At 47.7% G+C, this 11,157-nt stretch overlaps 1 protein-coding gene across 4 annotated transcripts in view; it reads left to right on the forward strand.

Annotated features, from left to right (window-relative positions):
• The window catches only part of BRD3 (bromodomain containing 3), a 65,733-nt gene extending 54,829 nt beyond the window's left edge, over positions 1 to 10,904 (forward strand). For 2 of the 4 annotated variants that reach the window (XM_015406743.1, XM_015406745.1), the window contains 3 exons: positions 1,008 to 1,300; positions 7,270 to 7,428; positions 9,260 to 10,904. In XM_015406743.1, coding sequence (XP_015262229.1) covers positions 1,008 to 1,300; positions 7,270 to 7,428; positions 9,260 to 9,375 — 568 coding nt within the window. In that variant the 3' untranslated portion in view covers positions 9,376 to 10,904. The remainder of the gene's footprint in view (positions 1 to 1,007; positions 1,301 to 7,269; positions 7,429 to 9,259) is intronic. The other 2 variants (XM_015406744.1, XM_015406746.1) reach the window with 1 other exon arrangement.
• The last annotated feature ends 253 nt before the right edge of the window (positions 10,905 to 11,157 follow it).

An 11,157-nucleotide genomic window follows, 5' to 3' on the forward strand; every position in this document is an offset into this window, starting at 1 on the left:
AACTGGACACAGTACTCCAGGTGAGGCCTGACCATAGCAGAATAGAGCGGAACGACCACCTCCCGTGATCTGGACACAATGCTTCTGTTAATGCTTCCTAAGATTGCATTAGCTTTCTTCACAGCCACATCGCACTGCAGGTGCAGGCTCATGTTTAGCTTGTGATCAACCAGAACACCCAGATCCCTTTCACATGTGCTGCTGTCAAGCCAAGTCCCTCCCATTCTATATCTGTGCCTATATCTTTTCCTTTCCCCCCTTTTTTCTTGATCTCTTTCCATTTCTTTCTTTCCTTCTTTTCATTTCTTTCCCTTTCCCTTTTTTCTTTCCATCTTTCCCTTTCTTTCCCTTTTTCCATTTATTTCTCTCCCTTTCTTTTCATTCCCGTTTCTTTCCATTTCTTTATGTTTGTAAGTTTTGTATGCTTGTAAACTGAAATTTTATACATTAAAAAAAGTTAGGCTTGCTTACAACTGTTATGCTCATAGATATTTTGGCTGCCAAGGTAGAATTTTTAATCACAACAGTTGACAGCTGCAAGCAAACGTTGCATGGGGAAATCGCCCTCTGCAGAGCGAGGCCCTGGCATCTGTGGAAGCTTGAGTCTGAATCCAGCCCTTAGCCTGCTGCAGCCAAAACAAATCCAGTTGCTCTTCTGGGATTCATTTTAAAGGAGGACAGAGATTTCTTAATTAAGCAAAACCTGAACAGCTACTCTGGCACTGCCCACCCTGTCTGATTCCTGTATGCCAGCCCAAGGCAAAGGCAGAGGGCTCTCCGCCCTTGCTGTGTCTGCAGCACTCGCATAGGCTCTGGCATTGTCTCTCCCTTGAGACCAGAGCTGTTGACTCTCAAAGGGGAGAGGTCTATAGCGTGGCCTTTTCTCTGGGGAAGACAGTGACTGAGGTCTGTACTGGGGAGATCTGTGTTGGGGAGATCTATACTGTCCTGCACTACGCAGGTCAGATTGAGCCATTGGTTGCTTATCCTTACTCTAAACCTTGTAGGCAGCAGAAGAAAGGAGGCAAGCAAGCGTCAGCGACTTATGATTCAGACGAGGAAGAGGAGGGCCTGCCCATGACCTATGACGAAAAGCGACAGCTCAGTTTGGACATCAACCGCTTGCCCGGGGAGAAGCTGGGCCGGGTGGTGCACATAATCCAGTCACGGGAACCCTCACTCAGAGACTCCAATCCTGACGAGATCGAAATAGATTTTGAAACCTTGAAGCCCACGACGTTACGAGAACTGGAAAGATACGTCAAGTCTTGTTTACAGAAAAAGCAAAGGAAACCATTTGGTAAGTGGGAGTGGCACTGGACCCGGGCAGAGTGGACCAGGTTTTTGGAAGTGAGGTGCCCCCTCTACCCCTCCCCACCTTCTCTTCAACAAAAACAGGAGAATTGTGTTATTTTTTTCAGTTTTCCAAATCTTGCTCTTAGCGTCGGGTGATTGAAGTGATCCAAAACACAACTATTATTTTTCAGTTTGAAAAAGCCATTCAAAGTTGGTACACAAACAAAATAAACGTCACTCCCCTTTTTAGCCACCTATTAGATGCTTTTAATTGAATAAGCTTAAGGTTAGGATGAAAACCGTGACTTGCTGCCTTCCACTGCTACATGGAGGTTTCTCCAGCCGCTTCTTGCACCTCCACCAAAGACCCTTGGGGGGGGGGGGGGGGAGCCCGGGGGGGGCTGCAGCCTGAGAGTGGCAGCAGGAGAGGGGAACTGGCAGGGTGGGGGCCTGCGCAGCAGCACTTTCATGCACGCAGAAGCCAGAATCCAGAAGGAATATGCCTGGAAGTCGTGTTGCGCATGACTCTCTGCCACCTTGGAGTGAGGCAGGCGCATTGGCCCCCTCTTCAGCTCAGTTCAACCATCACAACAAGCCTTGGTTAAGAACATGGAACCTTTTTCCATTTGACTTTGGCAGCAAGAAAGGTTAAAAATCCATGTCTCCTGGTGGTCATGAGGCAGTTGACTCCCTCTTGCTGACATGAACTCCAGTTTCAGAATAAGGGTATTATTTAAATTAGGGGATAACAGATAATGTAGAGTTTACACTGATTTAAATGGAAAAAAAGAAAGCTGCAAGGCACAGGATGAAAGGTTTGCCCGGTTGCCCAGGTCACCCAAACTGTCTTCCCTCGGGCTCTTTTTGTGGCTCCCGGAAGGTTCAGGACGCCTTCTGCTTCCAGAGGTGCCCCAAGTGGGCAGCGTTGCCTGAGCGGAGTGACGGCCGGTCTGGAGCGCTTTAAGCTGGTCTTCCCCCCCCCCTCCCTTGGGGGGCTCCGGGGAACTAGCTGTCCTCCCCAGCAATGGGGCCAAGAAAGAGGGCCCTCCCAGGCAAGTGTGGTCTTGCCAATTCACACAGGAGACTGTCTCCAGAGCGAGCAACAGAGGGGAGGGGTTGTGGCTCAGGGGGAGAGTCTGCTTTATATGCAGAAGGTCCCCGCTTCAGTCCCCAGCATCTCCATTCCAAAGGACCAGGATCGTGGGGAGCCATTGCTCGTCTGAGTAGACAGTACTACCTTGATGGACCGATGGTCTGATTCAGTGTAAGGCAGATTCAACGTAGCTCAGGATGTAAGACAGACCTTCAGTAGCCTGCCCTCCCCCACCCCCCCGGCCACGGAAGATTGTTTGCTCTCTGGTCCCCGCCCCCAAGGGCCAGCTTCATTTTTGATCGGGGCCACAGAGACTCTCTACCAAACCCTGGCCTCTGGGCAGCACGAAGCATGGCTTGAAGCAGTTGTCTGAACAGAAGCTGTAACGTCTGGACAGCATCTGCTGGCTCTCCAATGCGCTTCAGCCCTGTTCAAGGGAAGAGGAAGATGGGAAGGAGTATTTTAGAGGCTTGAAAAAGAGTCCATGCAGGTCTTTCCTGCTCCCTGTGAAGCCTTGATGTGTGGCAAAACTCTCCTTATCACTTGGCAGGATGGTGCTGATGATCCATCAACCCCAGCTGGACTGTTTTGAACCCTTGCCTGTCTGGGCCCAGAGGGACTGCTGCTTTTGTAGCATAGTACATGCACCCCACACATTCATCTCTGCTAAACAGGCTTGATAGGTTTTCATACTGTTCCAAAAACCTGCAAACCTGTTTGACTGGTGGACAAAAGAAATTTATGTGCTTCCTGTATCAGGGGAAAAAGCTGCTTTGAAGTCCAGCTTAACCGGTCCAGTTGAATTCCATAGAAATTAGGCAAGACTAACTCCCTCCAGACTGATGCAGCCACCTCGTTGCTCACCTCCCCACAAATGTAGAATTTATTTCCTTACATTTTTAGTCTGCCTTCTTCACATGGACTCATGGTGGATTATGCTTAGTGAGTAGAGTCAACAAAATGGGATATTCAGTAACCAAATGCATTAGGATAACAGAAACCTGGAGCCACCAGAAAGAAACAGAAGCAGAGCATAAGTATTCACATGATGACACATTAAGTGGTACAGCAATTACATAATAGGATCCTGCTTACAATATGCTGTGTACAGCAGTAAGGACCTCAAGTCCCAGTCGTTTATCCAAGGAATTCGTGCACCAAGTCCCAGCATCCCGGAATAACCTTGACTCTTTCAGCAAGTTGGAAGATCCCCATTGCCTTAAGTCCATCCTTGCACACAGCCATCAGTTTCTCCAGCCTGTTTCTGATCCTTTCCTGCTTCAGCCCCTCTTCTGACTGCCTGCACGAGGAAGGAATCTTTTGACTCTGTTTCGTGGAGCACTTCATTTTCAAGAGGTTGGTATATATTGTTCCGCTTTGAAGTCCAGCTTAACCAGTCCAGTTGAATTCCATAGAAATTAGGCAGGACTAACTCCCTCCAGACTGATGCATCCACCTCATTGCTCACCTCCCCACAAATGTAGAATTTATTTGCTTACATTTTTAGTCTGCCTTCCGAATCACATGGACTCATGGTGGATTATGCTTAGTGAGTAGAGTCAACAAAATGGGATATTCAGTAACCAAATGCATTAGGATAACAGAAACCTGGAGCCACCAGAAAGAAACAGAAGCAGAGCATAAGTATTCACATGATGACACATTAAGTGGTACAGCAATTACATAATAGGATCCTGCTTACAATATGCTGTGTACAGCAGTAAGGACCTCAAGTCCCAGTCGTTTATCCAAGGAATTCGTGCACCAAGTCCCAGCATCCCGGAATAACCTTGACTCTTTCAGCAAGTTGGAAGATCCCCATTGCCTTAAGTCCATCCTTGCACACAGCCATCAGTTTCTCCAGCCTGTTTCTGATCCTTTCCTGCTTCAGCCCCTCTTCTGACTGCCTGCACGAGGAAGGAATCTTTTGACTCTGTTTCGTGGAGCACTTCATTTTACAGGGCAGGGGGAGAAAACATGTTTACAGTTCTGTAATTGGAGTGTTAACTAGTGACCACATTTCGTGGCTGGTACGTAAAGCCCAAACTTCAGGGTAGAAGGAATGTTCTAAAGCAGTTTCCAAATGCACATTGCATGTTACTTTGGAGAGCTGCTGAAAATTGGCTTTTTTTTAAATATTTTTAAAGCAGGACTGTCACTTAATTCAATTAATCTTTCATGATCATATGAGTATTGATTAAATTGGCATACACTTGAATGCGAATAAAATAGTAGTTCAGTGGGGGGAGATGCCTGGGAGAAATGGTGCTTGCCACCTATATTTTTAGAAGTTCTTGTATTTAAAATAGTTACTTTTTAAAATTATGAATGGGCATAGTGTAGTGGTAAATCACACAACTTAGTATGGTAACAGTGTATGACCCCCCTTATATGTAACATCTGTAAAGGCACCTCTCTGACATGTTCTGAGATGATGTGTGTAATGCTGCCTCCTTCCCTTCCTTTGTGTTTCCTACCTACCTATGGCCGCCACCAAAGGCTCTTGCCTAAGAATTCTTCGTTGGACCCAAAGAACGGGATGGCTTAATTATATTTGGTAGAGTGACAGAACGGTCAGCGTGTAGGGGTGGCTTTGAGGTAAAAGAGGAGCCTTACTCTAAATAAAACAGTGGGTTCTCTTAAACTTACACAGAGTTTATGTTTAAGAGAATCCGCTTAATAGTTTCTGTTTCAGATCTAGCCCCCCACCCCACCCCCCATTATCACTTAGGCTGATAACTTCCACAGAGAACAGAGACTTTGCTCACAGAGCTTCACTCAGTCTTTTCTCTCCCGCACAGAGCCTCTCTGAACAAGGGGGGGGGGTCCAGCCACCCTCCTGGCATCACCCACTTCAGTCACCCGTCCGGCTGCCCTCTTCCTTACTCTAGAGACCTACATTTTAACCCACAGTTACCCACACATAAAACCCCACATTAAAACACAGAGATAAAATACACACAAATTATTATTTACATAGCCTGGTTTTTAAAAAAAAGTTTTTCTAAGCAGGACTGTCACTTAATCTTAGATGATCATATGAATGTTGATTAAATTGGCATACACTTGCATGTGGATAAAACAGTAGTGGGGGAAAATGACTTTTCTTGAGTTTTAGAGAATGCATATGCATGACGTAGCTGGTGCTGTCATAGCAAGAGGGCACCAAGTGCCAGAGGCTACAAAAAGGGAAAAGAGCAATTACCCTTACCTGTGTAAAAACACATTGTTATTACTCTTAGTAAATGTAACTGTGGCTTAAGAATAGTGAGCAGCTTACAAAATACTCTGTATCATATTTACAAAATGAATCACTGCTGTTACAAAAAAACCTTTTATGCACTGCAGACAATCACAGTAAACTGTAATGGTTTCCTGGCAAATACATATAAGTTGCACAATGTCCAAACACCAAATTATATTTAGTCTTATGCAGTTTATATATTTTTGCCAAGAAATTGTTATAGTAACAATTGGTAACAGTGGTGATTTATTTTGTGGGTAGAATACTGAGTCTTGTAAGCGGCTCTTGTTTAGATATGCTTACATTTATTGAGAGTGGTAACAATCTGTTTTTGTTTTTTTTTCAAGTTACGGGCAGGAAACTGTGGGCTCCCACAAGCTCCCCCCCTTTTTTTTTTACGAAAAGAGCCTTGTAAGCAGAAAACTAGCACAGATGTCTGCAACTAGAAAATGGGGAGGAGGCTGGACTAACACCATGCCCCCTGACAACCTAGTTTTCTCCCTGCATTAGCAGTAAAAAAAGGGTATCTCCAAATACAGTCTGTCATGTGAAATTGTCACCTTGCTCTGCTGTAGGTTAAATATAGCCTCTCAAACAGTGTGTTCAAAGCCAGTGGCTGTTTGTCAGGGGAAAACCAAAATGTTTTACTATGTTACAAATTCTTGGAGTAAACGGTGGTCCTGGGCAATGTTCCCTCTAAGCTGTGGAGTCCTGTGAGCAAAAATTCCACTTTGTGAGCTACTGGCATTAAAGTTGTGAGCGAGCGATTTGGCTGCTGCATAAATTAGTTTGCCCTGGAGCTGTCCTTTTTGAGCTAAGATAAAAACATGTGAGCTGGAAGCTAAAAAATGGTGAGCTGGCTCACACTAACTCAGCTTAGAGGGAACACTGGTCCTGGGCCGTCTGGCCTCCTTGAACTGACAGCAGCTCTCTGCCCACCGACTTCCAACTGGTGCTCAAAAAGGCAACAAAAAGCCGCAACCAACCCCAGAAGCAGAGACATTTTAGAAGCACCACAGGGGGGGGGGGGGGGGAATAAAATTTTCCAGTATGGAAGATATGAAAGGGCCAATCAGTCTGAAGCAAATGCACAAAACAGTCTAAAAAATACATATAGATCCAATGTGCATACAAAACTAAAACCAGAAATGATCTAAAATGATATAAACACACTTCAGATTAGCTGGCCCTTTTTAGAACTTGTGCACTGGGTCATTTTATGATTTCCCCTCAATGTGGGATACATCAAATTGAGTGATTGACCACTTAGGTGAAACACAATTATTTTAAATAGAAGAACTTCTAAAAATGCAAGTGCCGCCTCCCCCAGGCAGGAGAGAATGCCTCTGCTGTGACAGCAGAAATGAGGTGAGGCCCTTCTGCAAGAAAACACAAAAGGCACTGAGTGTGTGTGTGGGGGGACAATTGCCTGGTCTCCCAAGCGCAGGATGTAGTGGTACCACCTCCAGACTCCCCTCACTTGCCCCGCTTTGGCTACCCCTTCTCAGAGCAGGGATGTCCTGCCACTCAGGCTCTGGCTGGTGATCTCCAGGTTTCCGACCAGCAGTTGCAGGACGGTTTTGTTTTTTGTGCCCGTACAATGGTGACCTCGCCTCTTCTCTCCCCCTTCAACCAGTCTCAGCAATTGTGCGTTCCTCCTCCACAGCTGCAAGTGGGAAGAAGCAAGCAGCGAAATCCAAGGAAGAGCTCGCTCAGGAGAAGAAGAAGGAGCTGGAGAAACGCTTGCAGGATGTGAGTGGGCAGCTGAACAACAACAAGAAGCCCGCCAAGAAAGGTACCCGACACCACAGCTCCCCTTTTATTATTATCTTGGCCCCGGGAGGCCCTGCTAAGGGATACAGATTCACCTGGGCTGACACTGGGCATCCTCCCCCTCGCCTTCCCAGGCACAGCAGCAGCAGCTGCTGTCTGCCCCTCTACTGTTCTGAGGGTGGGTGAGAATGAGCTTGGGGGGGGGGCCCTGGGGGACATGCCTGTTTGGCAGCGGTCAGTGTAGCCCCAGAAGGCACCCCCTGCTAGGAAGTCCTGATGACTGGTCCCCCCCAGCCCACCCACCTGCCCACCCCCTGCTGCATGGGTGATACTCCTTTAGGTCACTGTCCCTGATATTCTGAACAAAGTCTGAGTCCGGTGGGGGCACCTGTAAGACCAACAAAGGTTTATTCAAGGTATGAGCTTCCGTGTGCAGGCACAGTTCTTCAGCTATCTGAACACAAGAGCTTATCCCTTGAATGAAGTGTTGTTGGTCTTAAAGGTGCCTGTTGCAAGCCAGGCTGGGAATGGCACAGGGCACAAGGCTGTCGGAGCGAGCCAGGCAAGAGCACCGACTCAGTATTTGTTTGTTTATTTATGGGATTTTATCTCCCCCCCCCCACACACAAGCAAGCACAAGAGGCACAAGTCAGGGTTCAGTCCAAGGTTAAGCACAGAGTCAGGAGTCCAGTCCAAGGATCATTCTGTACCCCAAGGTCTGAGGATCTGAGAGTTCTGCTGCTTCAGAGCAACACGGCCACCCACCTGACTCTCTCTCTTGATATTCTGGTATGTGACAAAGAGGTGGGATTCAGAAGCAGGCTTTTAAATAATCATTACAATATCATTAAGGCTGACCTGAAGGTGGGGTGGCATGTGTTTCTGGCACAAAAACAGTCACTGTCAGCTTGGGGTGGGGTGGGGGGATAGAACCGTTAGTATTTGACACAGCCCCAAATAGTACAGAGGAATTTATTAATTTTTATTTATTTATTTTGCTTCATTGGTCCCAGTGGGGACCGAAGGATGCTTACATTGTTCTGCTCTTTGTTTTACCTGCACAACAACTCCGTGAGGTAGGTTAGGCTGAGAGTGTGTAACTGGGCCAAAGCCACCCAGCGAGGTCCCGTGGCTGAGTGGGGGTCCTGCAGGTTCTTTGAGCTCCCGTCATCGTTTCCCTCCGCGGCTGTCCCTGTGGCATCCTTTTCTCAGTGCGATGGGCCCATTTTGTCCTCTTCCAGGCTGGCGATCATCTTTGCAGGGCGGGGGGGATGGAAACTCCCTTCCTGGAACGTCGAGTGGGGAGGCCCAGTTTTCGTGATGAACAAAAGCAGGGATAGATCATGTGAATGTGCATACATGCCTCCGCATGGAGCACCCACACCAGACTTTATGCTATGAGCATGTGGAAAGAAAGGCAAAGATCCAGAGTCCCCATTCAGACACTCAGGGGTCCAGCTCTGCCAGGCGTTCCCCACTGCACCACGCAGGGAGTATGTAAAGGGATCCCGGCCCTTCACACAACTGCAGCCTTGTGCACGTCCTCAGCACGGTGCTCCTCCTCCTCTCTCTGTGGTGGCCAAAGACTTGCAGCAGCCACAGGCCTCCCTGGGGAGCCTCCACTCAGCCCCCTGTGCTTCCTGGGTGTTGGTGGGCGATGGCTCCTGCCCAGCCCCAGCAACTCCAGGAGTCAAGAGGTGGGCATGGCCACAAGTGAGGCTGGGGTCTGGGCACGTCTCTCTAGCTCTCCGAGTTCAAGGAGAAGAGGTTTTTGCCCCCACACCTACATACCTCCCTACGCTGTGACTAGGATGCCAAATGCTGACAGGTGTGTTGTCTCGCTTCTCTCTTAGAAAAATCCGGCTCTGCCCCCTCCGGAGGCCCTTCCCGCCTCAGCAGCAGCAGCTCCTCGGAATCAGGGAGTAGCAGCTCCAGCGGATCCAGTTCAGACAGTAGCGACTCGGAGTAAGCTACGGACACTTTTAACCTGCCTGGACAGAAAATGGACATCTCGTTCACACACACACCCCGTCACTCTGCGGCGTTCCCTTCTGTTCTCGGTTTTTTTAATGGTCTGCTTTGTCCTGTCACTTTGCTCTTTTTAAGCATTTTTTTAAAAAATTCAGTGTTATAAAACAGATACTTTCCAAAATTAATTTTTTCCCACTTTTCTTAGGTCAAAGATCTTTGCGTGTGTGTGATTAGACTTTACGATGAGTAATTTGCTTTGCTTAAAGTCTCTAAACATTTTAATGGAATGTGAATTTGCTCAGCAATGAGGAGATGTGGACGCTCCCAATGAGAGACCATAAAAAACCAGTGTAATATATGGGGGGAGGGGTGTTTTGGTAAATTCTTTTTGTCCTGGGAAATTCCTTCTTAATGCAGCCCGAGACTGGTTCATCTCTATGACAACATAAGGTGGAGGGGGGGGGGCTCTCTGTAAAATGGTACTGTATCCAGAAAATGTTAGCTTTTGAAGTAGTCAATGTATTTGTTCTTAGCACTAGTACTCCTAACTTCCAGGGACCTGATGCACCATTCTAGTGCTCATGCACAGATCGTGCGAGAGAACTACCTAGTGGATTTGGCCCCAAGTCTACATTGTGCTGAAGATCATCATCCTTTTTTATGTATAAGAGGGAAGAAAAAGAAAGCTTATGTACTGTGGATTGTTAAAAATGTATCTTTTTAGATATTTCTTTTATCCTTTTTTAAAAAATGATACCGAGGTTCAGGCTTCTGTTTTGAAGGCTCTCAAGAGGTTGCCTAGCAGATTAAAACTGGGGTGTGGAATCCTGGTTCTTGGAAACTCAAGGCAGGGTGGACGGGATCTGGGCACATCACGTGTACCGTGGGGCTGGGGACAGGGTGTGATGCTCCTTGTGTGTGGTAAAACAGGGAATGTTCCTGGAGGGCTGGGGAGCTCCACACTACATGCACAAGAGCGTTCTCACATTTCAGAAGTAAGAGGAGGACAGTCTGTCTCTCACGCGGCCCCTGGCGTATCCTCTTCCCCTTCAGGTAATCTACATTCGGGGGGTGGGGAATATCACCCAGGGACCCTCCCAGTCTCCCCACCAATGGTCAGGTATTGTAAGAACCTTCTTATGTTGAACAGGATTTTGTGTCAAGTTGCCTGGATCTCTCCGTGGTGTGGGCCTCCTTGCTCAGATCTTGTTTCCCTTTTTGGAAGGGGAAGAATAATGAGGTCTGGCATCACTGTGAAGCATCTCACTAATGCACAGCATGCTGATGAGGGGTGGGGTGCGTGGTTCCTCCATCGTGCAAAGAGGTGGGTAATGTGTGAACCGGGATCATATTCCTAGGAACACTGAGGTCCTTCGAAGCTTACTGGGGGCTCCTCAAGAAGCTCCATAATGCCAGGTAAGTTTCCTCACAAGAAAACTGGTCCCATCTGGTTGTGACATGACGGCTTCTTCCTGGCTAAGACAGAAACATCCTGCTCGAGAGACGCGTAGTGGCTGGAGTGGAGTGGCAAGGATTGAGAAGGGAGAAGGAGGGTACTGTGGGGGTGGGGGGGGTGGCCAAGCTCTGGGGGGCCAAAGAAAGCCAGCCGCTGAGTGAATCTCTGTCCCTGAAAACCTCCAGGTGGTAGGTGGGGGCGGGGAGGCAGGGTGGGAAGGGGGAGGGGAAATCGCATTTTTATAAGGCACGTCAGTTTTCTAAAAGTTATTTTTTTTTCTCCAGCTTCTCTTGGGAGACCTGCACTTCTGCAAATGACCTGCTG

The sequence above is a fragment of the Gekko japonicus genome, unplaced genomic scaffold, assembly GCF_001447785.1.
Source record: "Gekko japonicus isolate JY-2015 unplaced genomic scaffold, Gekko_japonicus_V1.1 scaffold427, whole genome shotgun sequence".
NCBI lineage: Eukaryota > Metazoa > Chordata > Lepidosauria > Squamata > Gekkonidae > Gekko > Gekko japonicus.